The sequence below is a fragment of the Pseudophryne corroboree genome, chromosome 1, assembly GCF_028390025.1.
Source record: "Pseudophryne corroboree isolate aPseCor3 chromosome 1, aPseCor3.hap2, whole genome shotgun sequence".
Lineage (NCBI taxonomy): Eukaryota > Metazoa > Chordata > Amphibia > Anura > Myobatrachidae > Pseudophryne > Pseudophryne corroboree.
Window position 1 is genome coordinate 315,103,210 of NC_086444.1, and position 21,641 is coordinate 315,124,850.

General features: G+C 44.1%; 1 protein-coding gene across 1 annotated transcript in view; it reads left to right on the forward strand.

Annotated features, from left to right (window-relative positions):
• Window positions 1-21,334, forward strand: part of VPS37B (VPS37B subunit of ESCRT-I) — a 71,955-nt gene extending 50,621 nt beyond the window's left edge. The window contains exons 3-4 of the mRNA XM_063964562.1: window positions 4,081-4,163; window positions 18,988-21,334. Coding sequence (XP_063820632.1) covers window positions 4,081-4,163; window positions 18,988-19,497 — 593 coding nt within the window. The 3' untranslated portion in view covers window positions 19,498-21,334. The remainder of the gene's footprint in view (window positions 1-4,080; window positions 4,164-18,987) is intronic.
• Window positions 21,335-21,641: the final 307 nt, after the last annotated feature.

Below are 21,641 nucleotides of genomic sequence, written 5' to 3' on the forward strand. Positions count from 1 at the left end.
GATGAGGAAGGTTACGTGGAGGCGGAGCAGAGGCTGATAAATGGGATGTCGCCCCCTGTGGGGCCGACACCAGAGTGGATGGATAGGTGGAAGGTATTAACCGACAATGTCAACTCCTTACATAAAAGGCTGGATGACGTAACAGCTGTGGGACAGCCGGCTTCTCAGCCCGCGCCTGCCCAGGCGTCTCAAAGGCCATCAGGGGCTCAAAAACGCCCGTTACCTCAGATGGCAGACACAGATGTCGACACGGAGTCTGACTCCAGTGTCGACAAGGTTGAGACATATACACAATCCACTAGGAACATCCGTTGCATGATCTCGGCAATGAAAAATGTGTTACACATTTCTGACATTAACCCAAGTACCACATAAAAGGGGTTTTATGTTTGGGGAGAAAAAGCAGCCAGTGTTTTGTTCCCCCATCAGATGAGTGAAGGAAGTGTGTAAAGAAGCGTGGGTTCCCCCGATAAGAAACTGGTAATTTCTAAAAAGTTACTGCTGGCGTACCCTTTCCCGCCAGAGGATAGGTCACGTTGGGAGATATCCCCTAGGGTGGATAAGGCGCTCACACATTTGTCAAAAAAGGTGGCACTGCCGTCTTAGGATACGGCCAACTTGAAGGATCCTGCTGATAAAAAGCAGGAGGCTATCCTGAAGTCTGTATATACACACTCAGGTACTATACTGAGACCTGCAATTGCCTCAGCATGAATAGTGCTGCTGCAGCGTGGTCTGATACCCTGTCAGATCATATTAATACCCTAGACAGGGATAATATTTTGCTAACATAGAGCATTTTAAAGACGTCGTCTTATATATGAGGGATGCACAGAGGGATATTTGCCGGCTGGCGTCCAGAATTAATGCAATGTCCATCCTGCCAGGAGGGTATTAGAGACCCGGCAGTGGACAGGTGATGCTGACTTTAAAAGGCACATGGAGATTCCGGCTTATAAGGGTGAGGAATTGTTTGGGGATGGTCTCTGGGACCTCGTATCCACAGCAACAGCTGGGAAGGAAAAAAATTTACCTCCGGTTTCCTCACAGCCTAAGAAAGCACCGTATTTTCAGGTACAGTCCTTTCGGCTTCAGAAAAGCAAGCGGGTCAAAGGCGCTTCCTTTCTGCACAGAGACAAGGGAAGAAGGAAAAAGCTGCACCAGACAGCCAGTTCCCAGGATAAAAAAATCTTCCCCCGCTTCCTCTGAGTCCACCGCATGACGCTGGGGCTCCACAGGTGGAGACAGGTGCGGTGGGGGCGCGTCTCGGGAACTTCAGGGACCAGCGGGCTTGCCCACAGGTGGATCCCTAGGTTCTGCAAGTAGTATCACAGGGATACAAGCTGGAGTTCGAGGCGACTCCCCCTCGCCGTTACCTCACATCAGCCTTGCCTGCTGCCCTCGGAGAAAAGTCAGGAGACTTCCCTACACAAAAATGTCTGGAACTAAGGGCCATTTACAATGCCCTAGGTCAGGCTAGACCCTGCTTCTACACCGGCCGGTGCTGATCCAGTCAGACAACATCACGGCGGTCGCTCATGTAAACCGACAGGGCGGCACAAGAAGCAGGATGGCGATGGCAGAAGCCACAAGGATTCTCCGATGGGCGGAAAATCATGTGTTAACACTGTCAGCAGTGTTCATTCTCGGAGTGGATAACTGGGAAGCAGACTTTCTCAGCAAACACGACCTCCACCCGGGAGAGTGGGGACTTCATCCAGAAGTCTTCCAAATGATTGTACACCGTTGGGAAAGGCCACAGGTGGACATGATGGCGTCCCGCCTCAACAAAAAGCTAAAAAGATATTGCGCCAGGTCAAGGAACCCTCAGGCGATAGCTGTGGACGCTCTAGTAACACCGTGGGTGTACCAGTCGGTGTATGTGTTCCCTTCTCTGCCTCTCATACCCAGGGTAATGAGAATAATAAGAAGGAGAGGAGTAAGAACTATACTCATTGTTCCGGATTGGCCAAGAAGAGCTTGGTTCCCAGAACTCCTCCAAGAAATGATCTCAGAGGACCCATGGCCTCTGCTGCTCAGACAGTACCTGCTGCAGCAGGGGCCCTGTCTGTTCCAAGACGTACCGCGGCTGCGTTTGACGGCATGGCGGTTGAACGCCGGATCCTGAAGGAAAAGGGCATTCCGGAGGAAGTTATTCCTACGCTAATTAAAGCTAGGAAAGAAGTGAACGCAAACCATTATCACCGCATATGGCGGAAGTATGTTGCGTGCTGTGAGGCCAGGAAGGCCCCAACGGAGGAATTTCAGCTAGGTCGATTTCTGCACTTCCTACAGTCAGGGGTGACTATGGGCCTAAAATTGGGTTCCACTAAGGTCCAGATTTCGGCTCTATCGATTTTCTTCAAAAAAAGAACTGACTTCACTGCCTGAAGTTCAGAATTTTGTTAAGGGAGTGCTGCATAGTCAGCACCCGTTTGTGCCTCCAGTGGCACCGTGGGATCTCAACGTGGTGTTGGATTTCCTGAAGTCGCATTGGGTTGAGCCACTTAAATCCGTGGAGCTAAAATACCTCACGTGAAAAGTGGTCATGCTGTTGGCCTTGGCGTCGGCCAGGCGTGTATCAGAATTAGCGGCTTTATCATGCAAAAGCCCTTATCTAATTTTTTTTATATGGATAGGGCAGAATTGAGGACTCGTTCCCAATTCCTTCCTAAGGTGGTATCAGTTTTTCATTTGAACCAACCTATTGTGGTGCCTGCGGCTACTTGGGACTTGAAGGATTCCAAGTTACTGGACGTAGTCAGGGCCCTGAAAAATATATGTTTCCAGGACGGCTGGAGTCAGGAACACTGACTCGCTATTTAACCTGTATGCACCCAACAAGCTGGGTACTCCTGCTTCTAAGCAGACTTTTGCTCGCTGGATCTGTAGCACGATTCAACTTGCACATTCTGCGGCTGGACTGCCGCATCCTAAATCTGTAAAAGCCCATTCCACGAGGAAAGTGGGCTCTTCTTGGGCGGCTGCCCGAGGGGTCTCGGCTTTACAAATTTGCCGAGCTGTTACTTGGTCGGGTTCAAACACTTTTGCAAGAGTCTACAAGTTTGATACCCTGGCTGAGGAGGACCTAGAGTTTGCTCATTCTGTGCTGCAGAGTCATCCGCGCTCTCCCGCCCATTTGGGAGCTTTGGTATAATCCCCATGGTCCTTACGGAGTCCCAGCATCCACTTAGGACGTCAGAGAAAATAAGATTTTACTCACCGGTAAATCTATTTCTCGTAGTCCGTAGTGGATGCTGGGCGCCCATCCCAAGTGCGGATTGTCTGCAATACTTGTATATAGTTATTGCCTAACTAAAGGGTTATTGTTGAGCCATCTGTTGAGAGGCTCAGTTGTATTTCATACTGTTAACTGGGTATAGTATCACGAGTTATACGGTGTGATTGGTGTGGCTGGTATGAGTCTTACCCGGGATTCAAAATCCTTCCTTATTGTGTCATCTCTTCCGGGCACAGTATCCTAACAGGTCTGGAGGAGGGGCATAGAGGGAGGAGCCAGTGCACACCAGGTAGTCCTAAAGCTTTCTTTAGTTGTGCCCAGTCTCCTGCGGAGCCGCTATTCCCCATGGTCCTTACGGAGTCCCAGCATCCACTACGGACTACGAGAAATAGATTTACTGGTGAGTAAAATCTTATTTTTTTTCAGCAAGTATGCTTTTTTTTTTTTTTTTAAAGCCCATACACACTAGATGAAAATGAAAAGATATTGCTCAGAAGGGCCAATCTAAGCGAGGTCTTTTACAATCCCGTGTAGTGTGTACACTCAGTGTCGTTAACAATGCGCGCTTTCGCGCATCGTTAACGACCCCCTCCCTCGTCTGAACATGTACAGACGAGGGTGGTCTTCGTTAACGACAACCAAGCTGCAGATGCAGCATGGGTGTCGTTCCCTTCCCCGTTGGCACACTTGCCGATGCTGGCATCCCACCAGGTACCCGCCGCCACCAATATCTGCATCGCCGGTACTCATTTAGTGTGTATAGGGCACTGGATTATTTGCTTTATATAGCTAGTATAATTTGTCCTTTTTTTTTTTTTTTTTTTTTTTTTATGTTACAGATCAGCAGTCTGTGAATGCATCACTGGAAACATTATTGGCACTTTTGCAGGCTGAAGGAGCCAAGATAGAGGAGGAGACTGAGGTAATTCTCCTTTTATTGCCCATTTCTATTGCTCTGGTCTGTTAACCGTAGCCGTTTAGTCACTTTGCATTTTCACCCCCAACAATTAAATCGTTTTTGTCCAAATTAAGCTAATTGAAACTTTGAGTGCCTAATTGATCATTCAGTGGGCTTTCCCAGGGGTTCTGAAGCAAGTCCTGACATTTTTACCTTAAAATATGGATTTTCCAAAACTTTTCACATGCTCAGAAGCTGTGAAGGGAAAAAAATAGGGGAATTTCTATCAGAATGACATTAATATATATCTTGCAAACTATATACAACATTTATTATCCTGAACAAAGCTCGTTTGAACAGGTACTAATAATTTTCATGTTTATAGTGTTTGAACAAGTGCATATATTATATTACAGATGTGTCCTCATACATCTAGCCTCAATACACCATGCACCACTAGATTCCTGGCGTGAGTGAGCCACCAGTGTTCGTGCAACTCCCTTAACGTTGGGTGTCTCTCTTTTGCCATATGTGTCTTATTTGCATCAATATGTGAATAAGATGCACAAGCAGACTCTGCTGATTAAAACGATATGTGGCATGCCTGCATTCTGTGTTTTCCTGGAGAACACTGTAACGTAGCATTTCGTATTTTGGAGGAAAAATGCACAAAAAGACCCCCCGGCGTTCCTAAACGCGCTCGCAACTAGTAAATCTGTTTAACGTGACTGCAGCAACGAGAGAGGACACATCTGTACATCTAAAGTGAGATAGTGTGCCAGTCATCAGAGGCTACCAATTCCCCAAAAATTTAATAAACAGATATGTAGGTGACTGCCTTAATGGTAGGGTTTCTAAAGTGTCTACCACTAACTCTTTCCTAATCAGGTGGGAGACTGAAGTTGTTCAGCATATGTGTTCGAGCCATGGATACTGATTTGATTGATTCAACATCGATTTATTTACTTTCCTATTGGCAACCTATCAAAATATATACCATCTTCTGGGGCATACAAAATCCAGCGCACCTGGGTTTATTATGGTTCACTGGTATGCTAAGGGAGGTATCCAATTAGCTGCGATATTGCGGATATTTTCTCGTATTTGAGATAACTTGGTATCCAATTAGCTGTGAAAAGTCTCCTGACGGGACTATTCATGAAGCAGTGAAAAGTGTGGAGAAGTGAGCCAGTGGAGAAATTGCCCATGGCAACCAAACCGCTTTTCTGTATAATTTTACAGTATGCAAATTATAAATGTTATTTCAATGCTGATTGGTCGCCATGGGCAACTTCTCCGCTGGCTCACTTCTCCACACTTTTCACTGCTTCATGAATAGACCCCATAGTTTCTATCGTAAATTTCTCTTTACCATCTCTGAGCAGGTGATAAGTAGTGCAATATTCCTATTTTAAGGTAAAAATGTGTGGATTTGGTTCAGAACCCCTGAGATACCCCCTGAATGATAAATTGGGCACTTAGATGTTTTTAATTATTTTTAATTGGACAAAACATGTCATTATTTGGGGGAAAAATGCAAAGTGATGGAAATTGGAGTGCACGGTATGGGACAGGTATATTGGGGTGCTTTGAGTGGGTCAAGTGTTTTTAGACTTGCAGGTGAGAGTAATCGGTCTGTTTTTTTTACCCCTTTTCTTAAATGTCCCCTAAAGTGACTCAAATATATACTTGTACCCCAAACATAATGAGCGTACTTATTTTGCTGAAAAAATAGCTTTCTATCATTTTTTCACATGTAACCCCCCCCCCCCCCCCCCCAAAAACAAACAAACCCCAAAAACAAACAAACTGCATATAGCAGCTATTTGACCCAATTTAATGACACCAAATAGTTAGTATTATGGTCACTAATAGACTTCTATAATGTTTTCCTGTATTAGTTTGGCTTTTATGGGGGTACAGCCAGATTTCCCCATTTTCTCCTATTCTTCTCTTTGGTTTTGCCGGCTAGAATTATTGCGTGAATTCCATTTTGGAATAGAATAGGTGCGAAAAAACGGGAGCGCAGTCTGCGATAAGCAGATTTTTCAGGAGATAGGTGTGATAAATGTATCCGCGATTGCATTATTGCTGCTAATTGGATATACCCCCTAAGTGTCTATGAAGGGACAGTGATACCTTGAGCTGTAAACAAATTTCTGAAATGGTTTTTCAGCTGTAAAACATGAATGTGGCTTTTTTGTATAAGGAAATGTACATAGTGCATTGTAGTCTTACAATATGCATGTGCCAATATTGGTGTGTGTTTGGTTCTAAATTAACCAGATAATAATCTGCACCCGGCATTTGTGTGTCCAACTGTAAACGCAAACAGGACCTAACTTGGAGCACTTCAAATTTGTTGGTAACCTTGCAGCTCATTGAAACAATGCTTCATTCCTCCCTGATGAAATTAAAAGCCGTTATCTCATGTATACCCGCATGCCTTTGGTACGTCCTAAAATAAAGCAAAGCAACTGTGAAAAGATAATTTATTGCTTATTCTACAAAGATATTCTAAAATGGCCTGGACATATTATTTGGTACACCTTAAATAATATTTGACTGTAGTGATATTGCAATGAATTGCTTTCTTCAGTTAGCATCACATATGCCTTCAATCTTCTAATCAATCATTCAGCTTATTTAAATGGAGAAAAGCTGTCACTTTGCTGTTTGGTATCATTGTGTGCACCACAATGAAACATGGACCAGAGAAAGCAAAAGAGAAAATTGTCTGAGGAGATCAGAATGAAATTTATAGACAATCGCGTTAAAGGTAAAGGCTAACATTTCCAAGCTACTTGATCTTTCTGGGACTACAGCTGCAAATATTAAGAAGTTTAAAGTCCACGGAAGCGGCCGCAAGAGGTAAATCGATCCCATATTAAACAGAAGGATAGTGAGAATAGCTGAAAAAGAGCCAAGGAAATGTTCCAAAGAGATACAAGCTGAACTCCCAAGGTCAAGGTACATCAGTTCTTGATTGCACCATCAGATGCCCTATGAGCAACAGTGGTTCCATGGAAAAAGAAACAGGAGGACTCCACTATTGAAAACCTAAAACTAGACTGGAATTTGCTAAAATGCATATTGGCACAATGCTTCTGTAAGAAGGTCCTTTTGACAAATGAGTAAAAACTGGAGCTTTTTGGTAAGTCACATTAGGTCTATGTACAAAGACAGAAAATTAAACAGTCAATGAAAAGAACATACCTGCTGTGAAACATGGAGGTGGATTGGTTATGTTTTGTGGCTGCTTTGCTGCATTTGGCAGTTTCAGGTTATGGGTCCTACAACAGGATAATGACCCAAATCACAAAGCTAAAAGCACCCGAGAATGGATAAGAACAGAACCTTGCACTGTATTTAATTTGCCTTCTATGAGCCCTGGCCTGAATCCTATCAGACATCTATGGAAGGAGCTGTGACATGCAGTCTAGAGAAGGCACCCCCTAATAACATTTTTGAAAATGTGTTTTTTGTTGTTGTTTTTTTTATAAATAAAACCTTGTTAACAAGTATGAACATAACTATGTGAAGTGGAATTTAAGCACAGAAAAGAGATGAAAATATACTATAAAGGAATTATCAGATTGATTCCGCTTTGACAAGGTTACTAATACAACCAAAAATAAAGAAATATAAAGCTAAACCAATGTTGACAAGAGCAGTGTCTACCCGAGATTCACGAGTTGTCAATCCATCCATAGAGCAGAAGAAGAGGAGCTAGGGAAAAGGATAGCAAAATAAAGTAGATATAGAGAAAGAGAAAAGCAAAGACAGGGGGCTGTGGGTGGGCGTATTAGAAAAAATGAAAAGGGCTTCCGGTGGGCGGAGCATCGAGCATGGCTGCTTTTTAATTTCTGTCCGGACTGAGGCTTAAGTAATCTGCTGCAGTCTTCTACATTTAGGCACTTTGAGGGTAAGCACTCAACTTTGGTGTATTCTCTAGGTCATGCATTCCCAACCACGGTCCTCAAGGCACACCAACAGTGCAGGTTTTTGTGATATCCAGGCTTCAGCACAGGTGACTTAATTAGTAGCTCAGTTATTTTGATTTACCCACCTGTGCTGCAGCCTGGATATCACTAAAACCTGCACTGTTGGTGTGCCTTGAGGACCGTGGTTGGGAATGCCTGCTCTAGGTGCTGTGGAGCAGATTGATACCTAAGTTGCCTCTGCTGACCTTTTATCCACTGTAGCTCAGCCATATGTATTGATGGCGTGCATGACCGCCTTGGAAAGGCGCAAAGATTGGTGTGGGGTGAGACAATAAACGGGGACCATTATATAACTTGTTCCTGAACTGTGTACTGCCTACTATTCCTTGGTATATTGGGATATTGCCGCTCTTCTGTTTATTGTGACGGGGGGCTGGTTGGCCGTGGACAGCTGGGACGCTCCCTTCTAACTGCCGAAGCTGATCCCAGGACTGTGCTCGTATACATACCGCCACTTGTACACTGGGGACGTCAGCTGGGACCCGGAGTTCAGTGGCAAATGTAAAAGTTCCTCTAGCGCTGCAATTTACAGAGGAGTGGAGTCCGAATGGCGGGGAGCGCTTCCTTGCGACTCTGGTCCTGGGCTGGAGCAGATTGGGTGCTGCTACTTTGTGGCTCTCCGGAGCTGCTGGGCTACCTCTGACTTCCACAGCTGCTAATCTATTTGGATCCGTCTGTGGGGCTGCCTGCACTTCAGTCCCCTTGGTTGCTGCTGCCACCAGGGTTTGACTTGGCTGGGGCTGTTGTCGGGCTCTTCCTGCTGGTCATCGCTCCCAGGGCCTCAACACCTGCCGAGCGCTTGAGGACTTCATCTACTGCTGCTCATATTGGGACCTCCGATGGGCTGCAGTGAGGGTTTGACTGCCTGCCTTCTTTACACCCCGAGGGAACGGGACATTGGAGTGACGGGAGAACTTTGCTGAGCCGCGCTGTCTTCCATCTCAACACCCTGGTATGCTTACTATACCCTATGTGGATGGATCGTAGCTGGGCTGCAGAATCTCACTGATCTGCTCCTGCTTAGATATACACCCAGGCGCTACCATTGTTTGTCTTCTATAACACCAGTTGCTAACAAACTTCTGATACCTCCCTCCTGTTATCCTCTGCTTTTTACCATTTCCCCCTACTGTGTACTCCCCCACCCCTTGATTTACACATTCCGCTTGCCTGATTCCTCTTACCCTCACTACAAACCTTTTCCTCCTCTCTTTAGAAATATAAGTGCCACACAACCAATCTGAGAGAACTGGGTGCTTAAACATCTGTGTCCAGTACTGTTTGGGGACTCGGCTGGACTGTCCTGGGTATAAATCCCGCTATTGCCTGTTGGTGGGGTGCTCAGGCATTTGGAGGGGATTGCTATAGTCCACTCTGCAGAGACATTCCTACCAGCATCTAGGGCTTGAGAGGATATTTATTGCTCTGTATCTTTCACCTGGATCCGCAGAACAAGCATTGTGGGTGCTTTGTATGGAACTAAATATCCTTTCCATCTTTATTACATACATACAGTTTTAATATGTTCTGTTCTGCTGTTATTAATGTGGTGATATCAAAGTGAACCGGAACATTGGGAGTAATTGATGACTCTCTCTTCCTGATTTTCTGCAATAATATATTCTGTCTGCAGCATCGTTTATACGGTGTGTTCTTGCTAACGTACTTATATATCGTAGAGCTTATCTATGTGCATGAGTTCAGCTAATTAATATAGTAACATACTCTTTTTGTATGACTTAAGTATTAATTTTACTTTTTGGATTCCATAGGTTACACTACCCTCTAGTGGGGTTCCTATTAACTTGCTTCTTCTAGGTGCTGTATTATTTGTTATCTAATAGGTTGCAGGTATACAGCCCTATTTTTGTGTAAAAGAGCACTTACACCTCTCATCATAAGTATCCTTGTGTTTATACTTGGTACTAAAGTTCACTGAGATACTGATAAGTGTCTTGACACTTGCGAGGTAATTCAATTGTATACATGCCCAAAACAGTTGCAAATGTAGAATAATAGTGAGTAGGGGGCACAAGGCCTTAATTATGTGATATCTGCATTTTTCTTTAACGTTCTCTAGCCCGCTAACTTCCCAAAAGGGATTGTCTCGTAATACACAGTCTATTTTATCATTTTCTGCTGCCCTGGCTGGGGCATGGACAGATACCTAGAAAAGCCCTCCACAGCTCATAATTCACAGCCACTTCTAGACAAAGATATGGTTAGAAACCGCAAAAAATTGGTAGCTCCGGCCTCTCTTTTGACCCCACCAGTATATGCATCTGAGGAGACCTCAGATGGTACTTTGGAAAGGCCCTCTCCATTGCCTTCAGTTCCCACCCCTGAAGAAAACGCAAAAGTTACTATAAGCATGCTAATGCCTTTGCTGGACAAAAATTTTGGAGACTTACACACACAGTTAGAAACATCACTCACTAAAATATATTCTAATATAGCGAGAATAGTAACCCTGGAACAGAAACTTAGTGACAATGAGGAATCTGTTCAGACCATGCAGGCGATCATTGATCGTTGGGATCAGACTATTCAATCCTTATCTGCAAAACTAGATGATTTGGAAAATAGGGATCGGATATGTAATCTGCGATTTGTAGGGATCCCTGAATCGGTTAGGGTCCCTCAATTGTCAGAATTTCAGTGATCGTATTCCCAGGGCTCTCGGGATTTATGATGCTTCTAATGTCCTGGAAACTGAAAGAGCGCATAGACTGGACCCGGAGAGACAGGATCAAGGAAATAGGTCTAGACCGGCCATAACCAAATTTCTTGATTACAGGGCAAAGGAAAAAGTATTGGCAGTGTATTGAATGAATCAACCCTTACGGATGGACGGGGCGAGGATACTCATTTTTCAGGACTTTCCGGTTCTGGTATCGCAGAAACGGAAAGAACTTTCTGAAGTATGTAAAAAGTTGGTAGTCAGAACAAACTGTTTGCCCTAATATATCCGGCTAAATTACGTATTTTGGAGGATGGCCGACCTGTCTACTTCACAGACCCCAAACAAGCGAAGAATCGTATAACTAGGGGTCAACCGAGATCTCCGGCAATGCCTGATCTAGAGATGTAATCATACCAACAGCATAATTTGTGGATTGTGAGCGCTCAGGACGTAGACTAGACATTTGTGGTAATGTTAATTGTTGCTGTTTTTTCCCCCCCCCCATTCCCCTCTCCTAGTTCTAGGATACGTAATATGGGAGTGTAATACTCTCTATACTATAAAGATACCAGAATGTACTGTGATGATAAATGGAGTAAAGTAATCGGGCAAGGTGTGCAGTGGTTACTATATACAGCATGTTGATTCTTCTCTATCTATTACAATCCATAACATGTGTTTGAGCTTACAAAGGGCTAGTTCGTTCACAAGGCCTACAGTACTCACCCCGAATTGAGGGTTTGTAGACACCGGATTTTTAATAGATTATCGGAGCATCCCATCCAAGTTGGGATGGGGTCCTCAAGGGTTTTTGGTGGTTGACAACCACCGTTTTTGTTAAAATGTAAAAAAAAATTAAACACAGGTTTGATTTATTGTATATGACTTTGACTGTATGTTATGTTGTATGTCTTTTGAGATTCTCGAGGGGTTTGCTAGGGAGCGGAAGAGAGGCGGCTGTCCTGGTTTTCATACTTTTTGCATTTTTCAGGGATTATATCTCTTTGGTTACGTCTGTTCCTAATGTCCATTGTCTACTTCAATGAATATATAAAATAGGCTACCTTTGCCGCCACATTTCAGTGTACTCTCATGGAATGCTTATAGTACGCCTGTAAAAAGAAAAAAGTTGTTGCCCATATCCGTAGATACAGGCCAGTTATAGTTATGTTGCAAGAGACTCACCGGGTACAAGGGGATGGCTCCATCCTGGAAGCTCGTTGGTTGGGTGACTGTGTGACCGCTTCATTTACTTCCAAATCCAGGGGGGTAACAATATTTTTCACCCGGAATCTCTGCTATAACATTTTAGACACATTGGTGGACACTGAGGGTCAATTTTTATTAATTGATGCGGAAATCGAAGGCCGCAGGTATACACTAGTGAATATTTATGCGCCTTAGTGATTCCCAAGCCCGCTTCTTTTCCAGGTTGACACAGATATTGGCTCGGCGTACTACTTATGAACTAATTGTGGCTGGAGATTTCAATTCGGTACTTAACTCGGAAATTGATAAATCTCTCCCCCTAAACAACGCCTACACCTCGTCTTGGTATAACCTGCATAATCTGATGAGTACTCATTTACTAAGCGACCCTTGGCGTCTTTTGCATGGTACGGATCGCACATATACGCATTTATCCAGAGCTCATTGGTCCCTGTCAAGAATCGTTTTTTTCTTAATTTCAAACTCTTTGATAGCGCAAGTTAAGGACACAAGTATTGGAGACATTATTAATATCTGACCATGCCTTGGTGACTATGGAGATGTGGCATTCTTCAGTGGCTGCAAATGATTGCCTTTGGCGCTTCCTGGACTATTTGGAAGACTTTAAGAAATTTCTAGTTCATTCATGGGCTAATTATCAGGATGATAATGTTGACCACAGGGGGTGCGTCGAAGGCGGTCATGCGTGGCCATATTATGCAGTACATTTCTCGACTTAAACAGAAAACAGACCAGTACTGGTCTCCGCAGAAAGCGGTGGCACGATCATTCCAAATTTATCAGTCTCAGAATTCTGCAACTAATTTGGAGGATTATTTAAAACATAAACAGTTTCTAGAATCCTTGGATTGGATTATACTAAACAAATGTTTTATAAGGGGCAAACGTCCAGGAGATTATTGGCGGGCATGTCTAAAGTAAGAGCGAAAAGGTCCTTCAACAACTATCAAAGACCCTGCCACAAATAAAACGCTTATCGCTACTAAGGATTTGCATAATTATTATAGCGCTCTTTACCAACAGGAAACTATGAATTTTGCGCTGCAGGATCGCATATTATCGGATGCCCGCTTTCCGGTTTTGACTCTGGATCAGAGGGATTTATTGTCTAAAAATATCACTGAAGACTAACTTCAGACAGTTATTACAGGTCTGCGGTCTCACAAGTCTCCGGGAGACACTTTTTTTGGTATTTATTATAAATTATTACAAACAGAAATTACTCCTACTTTACTTGAATTATATAATAGAATACCAGATTTTCCTTCTTTTACAGAGGCTTATACTTCCCTTATACCTAAACTAGACAGGGACCTTTTTCTGGCGGAATCTGATCGTCCGATTTCATTACTGAATTCGGATTTTAAAATTTTAACCAAATTATAGCCAATTGATTACAATTAATAGTGCTGGATTTGTTCACATCTCACCAAATGGGATTTGTGAGAGACAGACACTCAGTTAGAGCAATAAGAGTGGCTGTAGTGATGGCTGGGTCCAAAGATGACAGTACTGAGGGAATGTTACGCAGCCTATATACGAACAAGGCATTTGATACAGTGGCATGGCCCCACATGTTGATTTCGGTGCCTCGTTTATAAAATTGATCCAATACTTTTATGCTCAACTGACCACGAGACTTTTGATGGGTTGAGAAGCGAGCCTTTGACTATGTATAGGGGAACCAGGCAAGGGTGACCTCTATCACCATTACTATTTAAATTGTGCATCGATCCCCTATTTAGGATTTTGCAGGATTGGCCAGTATTTCATGGGATTGCAGTAGGCACTAATGAACTTAAAATATCTGCATTCGTGGACGAACTTGATGAGTATGGGGAAATCTCGCGTTATAGAGTGACCATGTCCAAGTCTGAGGGTTGACTATTGCATGCACGTCTTAATATTCCAAGGTGGGGAAGGACGTTACCTTTTAAAATGGGCAAAGGAGGTAATTACATATTTGGGTATACGGTTGCCTAAACGTATATCGGAATTTTATAATCTGAATATCGCTAGGATGATGACTGAGATTACTTGGGAGCTGGATGGGTGGAGCCACCTCTTGTTATCATATATGGGTAGGGCTAGCCTGATAAAGATGGTGACATTCCCACAACTTTTAGATTTGCTACAAGCATTACCACTTTTACTCCATCAGAAAGATTTACAGGGGCTGAATAAAAATTTTCGTAAATTTATCTTGAAATCAACATTCCCGCGGATAAATAGAAATTACAGCAATCAAAACTTAATGGGGGAATACATTTTCCTCATTCTATTTTATAATCATGCTACGATCTTGAGATTTTTACGGTATTGGTTACATGATAGTTATTTATGTTAATACCAACATTGAAAGTGGATTTCTAGACAGTTGTTCTTTAACCAGTGTTCTACATCTACATGATGCAGAGGTCCCGGAAGATATCCGTAATAATCCCTTGTTATGGTCTGTGAGGAAATTGTGGCATCTACTTAGGCATAAAAGGAATTTAAACGCACATACTGTAACTCTATTTTTGCCGTTTTTATATAATCCACAATTTCAGTAAGGACAGGCAGGGAACTGTATTCCAATTGTTACACGAGGAAGGATTACGGAATATAGGATCTTTTATTGATAAAGACACTAGAAATCCACTCCAGTATTCACAGGCATCGGAAAAGTTTCCCACATTTCGTAAATTCCGTTTCGCTTATCTGCAAGCGAAACGTTATACGGGTAGTGTTATTAGGGGTTTCTCGAATGATGACTGGGTAAATAGTCTAGATGCCCTTCTAAACTCAGCCCGTTTAGTCGTGGGTTCTATTTCAACTCATTACTCTATTTTATGGCCTCAGATAACACACTGAGAGACGCACTGGGATGAGTGGCTGGGTGCGGGTTATTCCTCCTTTATCTTGTGATCTAATGAAAACGCTTAATAGGTCCAGGTCTGTATTACCAGCAATTCAATATCAGGAGATGTTCCTTAATATATTTCACAAAGCACTTTTCTCACCGCACAGACAATTCTTGGGTGGGATGTCTACATCTCCATCTTGCACTTGCTGTCACTCCTCTATAGCTGATACATACCACTATTTCTGGGGCTGTCCCTTATTGAGAAGAATTTGGTTACTGTGCATGTGCTGAGAGGGTGGGTGCTAGTTCCTGTGCATGTGCTGGGGGGGTGGGATTTTAGAGGTGAGCAGGCACCTACATCTGTCACACTGGGCTCAGACGGACTGATCCTGTCAGTGGCCATCGCTGCGCACAGGAGCAGGAGGGGGACCGGAGCTGCTGCACTATGTGCAGAGCCGGATTATAGGAAAGGCAGACAGGGCCGTTGTCCAGTGGCCCCTACACGCTGGAAAACACTGAACCCGGTCTGGCCCCCTGTACCCTGGCCGGCTCTGAGTCCCAGCAGCACAGGCGGGAGTTTGTCTTTGAGATGGAGACAGCTTTGTATCTGTCTCTACAGTAAGCCCCGCCCCCTCGTGGATTTTGCGGGTGTATGGGGAAGGGGAGCTGCTGTAGCCCCACAGGTATTGTTTCTCCAGCTTTATTTCTCTCTCTCTCCCCCCCTTCCTGACTGACTCTCACCCTCTCTCTCCCTCCCTGTCTTCCTGACTCTCACCCTCCCTGTCTTCCTGACTCTCACCCTCTCTCTCCCTCCCTGTCTTCCTGACTCTCACCCTCCCTGTCTTCCTGACTCTCACCCTCCCTGTCTTCCTGACTCTCACCCTCCCTGTCTTCCTGACTCTCACCCTCTCTCTCCCTCCCTGTCTTCCTGACTCTCACCCTCTCTCTCCCTCCCTGTCTTCCTGACTCTCACCCTCCCTCCGTCTTCCTGACTCTCACCCTCTCTCACCCTCCCTCCCTGTCTTCCTGACTCTCACCCTCTCTCTCCCTCCCTCCCTGTCTTCCTGACTCTCACCCTCTCTCTCCCTCCCTCCCTGTCTTCCTGACTCTCACCCTCTCTCTCCCTCCCTCCCTGTCTTCCTGACTCTCACCCTCTCTCTCCCTCCCTCCCTGTCTTCCTGACTCTCACCCTCTCTCTCCCTCCCTCCCTGTCTTCCTGACTCTCACCCTCTCTCTCCCTCCCTCCCTGTCTTCCTGACTCTCACCCTCTCTCTCCCTCCCTCCCTGTCTTCCTGACTCTCACCCTCTCTCTCCCTCCCTGTCTTCCTGACTCTCACCCTCTCTCTCCCTCCCTGTCTTCCTGACTCTCACCCTCTCTCTCCCTCCCTGTCTTCCTGACTCTCACCCTCTCTCTCCCTCCCTGTCTTCCTGACTCTCACCCTCTCTCTCCCTCCCTGTCTTCCTGACTCTCACCCTCTCTCTCCCTCCCTGTCTTCCTGACTCTCACCCTCTCTCTCCCTCCCTGTCTTCCTGACTCTCACCCTCTCTCTCCCTCCCTGTCTTCCTGACTCTCACCCTCTCTCTCCCTCCCTGTCTTCCTGACTCTCACCCTCTCTCTCCCTCCCTGTCTTCCTGACTCTCACCCTCTCTCTCCCTCCCTGTCTTCCTGACTCTCACCCTCTCTCTCCCTCCCTGTCTTCCTGACTCTCACCCTCTCTCTCCCTCCCTGTCTTCCTGACTCTCACCCTCTCTCTCCCTCCCTGTCTTCCTGACTCTCACCCTCTCTCTCCCTCCCTGTCTTCCTGACTCTCACCCTCTCTCTCCCTCCCTGTCTTCCTGACTCTCACCCTCTCTCTCCCTCCCTGTCTTCCTGACTCTCACCCTCTCTCTCCCTCCCTGTCTTCCTGACTCTCACCCTCTCTCTCCCTCCCTGTCTTCCTGACTCTCACCCTCTCTCTCCCTCCCTGTCTTCCTGACTCTCACCCTCTCTCTCCCTCCCTGTCTTCCTGACTCTCTCTCCCTCTCTTGCTCCCCCCGCTCGCGCTCTCTCCCTCCCTGACTCTCTCCTGCGCATACCCACTGCCTATCATTGTCTCCCTCTCTTGCTCCCCCTCTCTCTCTCACTCTTACGCTCCCTCTCTGACACCCTTTTTCTCGCTCCCTCTCTCCCTTGTTCCTTTCTGTCTCTTTCTCTCCCTTACACAGTCTTAATCTTTCGCCCTCTCCCCCTCTCTAGTGACAGCAGCAGTGTGCACAGTCAGTTTTATTGGTGGGGGACCTCATACCGTTGTTGCCTGGGGCCCCCACTAGCCTTAATCCTGCCCTGACTACATGTCAGTCATTGTCACTCCTCCCCTCGGCATCCCCACCATCATACGCAATGACTGTGTGCACACCCTTCACCTGCTGACGCCCGCGATCAGAGGGTAAAAGTGCTCTACCTGGCGCAGTGTGTGTAAATGCTCTACCTGGCGCAATGTGTATAAGTGTTCTACCTGGCGCAATGTGTGTAAGAGACACTACTGGGTGATGCAATGCGAATTGGTACTATTATGTGGCCATACCCCTACACACACTGTCTGTTCTTTTACGCCTGGCTCCAGCTCTTGTGCAAGTGTCCTGTATGCTACACAGCCCAGCAGCATTGTCGCCCCCTTCCAACACTTTAGTGGTGTCCACATCAATAATCTGTTTTTATGTTTGAATAATTAATAAGATTAATAAGAACATTCATTCCGATGGGACCCAGAAAAGGACAGGTAGGACCCCGATTTTTAAAAGTGAGGGGACCCTGGGACCCACTTTTTTTTTTTTTTGGCTCAGTGCAATCACTGAATATACATTGGAGCATTTGGTGAATTATGTTCCGCTTACTGATACATGGATTATTTGGTATGCTTCCGGAAGGACAGCGAGTGGCAAAAGATTGTTACTGATTATAAGTGCGGTAGCGCGCAAAACAATCCTACAACTGTGGATCAACGTTACTCTCCCTACATTGACTTTTTCTAGAAAAACTCTTCCATGTTTTTAACATGGAATGGATTGAGACAACTTTAGAAGGTGATAGAAAGAAATTTCTGGAAACGTGGGAAAGTTACATTGCTTCCCTGCATTTAGACATGAGGTGCAAAATCCATGCATCCCTTAAAAATATCTTCATAGTTTGAAGGAACTGTATGAGGAATAGATTGGTTATCAGGCCGCCTCTCTTCCGCTCTAAACCTCTACTTCAGCAATTTGTTATATTTTCTGGCATATATCACAGATATATATCTACAGGATATACTCTCTGACTATGTATACATCTGATGGTTACTCACTATATTATTATACATATTTTTACTGTTTGACCTATATTATTAGTTTGTTTTACAATTTTATATGACCTCCTTGTATACGTGTTTGAAATACTACTGCGATATGCAAATGTGATACATATGTGTTTCATATGGTATATTAAAAGAAAAAATGAAAGGGGAACAGAAACCTGGGCATCTAGTAAGTATCTTACAATGCAGCTGGTCAGGTAGAACACACAGCCGTCTTGCTGATGCATGTATAGGAGTGCTGGTTACTGAGTGGTATCATTCAACTGTTCCATGTACAAAAACGAGAGTTTGCAGCAGATATCCCTTTGTGCAATAGTGTCTGACTTTATTCTATTAACCCTAAGGAAGGCCACGCCTCAGCCACCTGTGGATAGTGTCAGGATCGTCAAAATGTTATTATCCGTTATTTGTTTAGCACCGGCATTTTCCGTTGCGCTTTACAATTTGGAACAAACTAATAAAATCGGACTGTGTAAGAACAGCCAGGTTAGATGGCCCAGCTCACAAGCTTATCTACAATACTGATACACGAAGATACAGCTGACTTTTGCAGTATGCTTGTATTCCAATATGTTGTGATTGTCATAAAGGGCCACCCTAAACCAGTATTTTCTCCTCTTCACCAGCCTCCCTTTTAACAAACACAGAATGGTAACTTTCCATTAATATGCCCTGATCACTGGTGTGTGCACCTTTACTCGTTGAAATAAATGTGTTTAGTTATATTAACATTTGTTTTATCTTTACACAGAATATGGCAGAAAACTTTCTGGATGGTGATATCCAGCTGGATTCATTCATTGATGAATATTTATCAAAACGCAAATTATCACATTTACGACGTGTGAAAATTGAGAAACTACAGGAGCTGGTGCTGAAAGGACAAAGGCTCCATCAGGCTCCTATGCAGCCTCCGATTTTGCCACCTGAGGGCGTCCAGGTACCTCCAGGACAATTCCAGGCAGGTTACAATATGTCTCCAGCAGTCATGCCTAGAAGAGCTGTGCCACCTCCACCCCCTGCCCAAGCCGGAATGTATCCCACTCCTTATCTAATGGCTGCACAGCAGCAGCAGCCTGCTCCTGGGCTCCCTTATGCCGCATCTCCGTGTCCTCCCGTTCCATCTCGCTCTTTGTATCAGCCTGAAGCCCAGATGTCATATCCTGGATACCCCAGTTCATTCACAGCTCAGTATCCGCCAGCTGTTCCACAAAGACCACCTCCACGCTTCCCGCCCAACCCTGGCTTTATCATGCAGTGATACAACACTAGTGTGCCTCACTCAAACATTGGTGCTCCCAACTTCACACCAGTTCCATTCTTCTGTGAGCTGGATATGGTCTACAGCTTCGTTTCAGTGACTGGGCACCCATACTTTCCATATTCAGAAGATAATGACAGACCTTTTTGGCTTCTAATATAATATTTTTGTGGGGTGTGGTTTGAGAGAATCCGATTTTGTAGGTTTAGGTTGTGAAGCAAATGTGCAGACAGAACTCTGAGATCATTTTCTCCGACTGGATTTCTACTTACTGTGCCACTGTTGCTTTTTTATCCATGCTGAAGTATCCTCCAGAATGCTGCATTGGAATGAATAGTTCTGTTGTGCTACAGCCATTGGTAACATTAATGTCGGCCACCAGTGCATGAGATGTGAGAAGACAATAACAAGCGCTCTGTCTATTGCCAAACTCCTCAGGTTCCCGATGACCTCCTCAGGTGAAGTTTGAGCAGAGTGCGGAATAGTGAGGTTTGCACTGTATACCTTGTACCTGATGTTCAGTTTGTTTAATTACTTAATAAAATTTAAAAAACAAAGTAAGTAATGTTACCTTAGATACATAGGACATTAACAGGCTCATTCAGGGATTAGAATGTTACTAAAAATCTGTAATGTGCAAACTAAATGCAGATTTAGTGGATGCAATTTTTGCCTGACCGCAGTGTAATTTTTTTTTTTGTTATACTTATGCACGGGGCTCTGATGTGCCTTAGATCAACGCTTACTCCTGGACTCTTCTGAGAAAGAGACTGCATATCGTTCTGCATTGCCCATTGCTTCGCTCTGATTGGCAAGTAAGAGCTCCATTTGTTGTACAATTTCCTCAAGTAGTATCTGCTTTATAGCAATGTCTCATTTACTTTCTACCTTTTTTAAATCACGTTAAACATTCTGCCAGTTTATTGATGCACTATGGTCACCATTAAGACCTTTGAGCTAGCATTTTATATTTTTATTTATCGGCAACACCATTCATTTAAGTGCCACACTAAATAATGGGGTAGGGTAAAGCCATATATTTGAAGAATCCAATAAAGCAGTAATGCTGAAAATAGTTTGTGGCAAAGCTGAGGCTTGTTAGGAGAGAAGTGTACCATTGCACTACTGACGCAGCACAGTCTGTCCACTTGTGCCCCATTTACTGTCAATTAAATGGTTAGCTTTCATTTTACAGAGTATTTTAGCATTGTGGTTATTTTCCTGCGTTGCTGGTCAATTTATAACTCCTTGCTTTTATAGTATACAATATGTAGTGTACCAATAACATGTTTGGGTATATACATTTATTTTGTGGTTTACTGAAGTCATTTTGTTTAGAGATGAAGCAACAACAATTATTCAACTCCTAGGAGGTACCTATAGTCTAATATAAACAGGGAAATGTATCATCTATATGAATACTGTAATATGTCAGGCAGCAAAGTAACGTGCTCTAGCTGTCACTGACATGTCTTCTGTCCACTTCATTATTAGGGTCACTAGCATGAAAAAAGCTTACTACTTTACATTCTCTAGCCCGTTTCTCATTCCTGACGCAGACTATCCCTTGCGTTAGGGCATTTGGCATTCTGTGTGGCACATCTGTTACACCACTTATGCACTACCTACCTGAAGACCAAAAAGGTTTGTGGTGTCCACAACGGAGAATACTAGAGCATGTTTTATTACAAGACTCTTACATTACTCCATGCAGACACTACATTAGTTCATGTTTATAGTGTAAAATTACTGTAAAGGTTTATTTGTGTTGTATAACGAATACTGCAGTTGTTAATTTACCTGGATATTTTCAATAAATTACAGATTTGATTTTAAATGTTCTCATTTGTCGTGGATTCTGATATTGGTAGATTTTGTTGTAGTTACAGAATTTTGCATTTATTGTTAGGAGCCAAACCATAAATCACCATGTAAAATCAAGTTTTACTTCTATAACAACATATGAGTGATACTGTATCTACGGACATACCTTATTTTTGCACACCATGGGATAGATTTATTAAGGAGGCAGATGGTTGAGTAATAGAAATGCATGCTATACCTACCTCCTAATCTTTACTGGTTGGGGTATCCGTTTGATAGACATTGTCTAGTTAGACAGTCAATAGATAGAAACCATATTT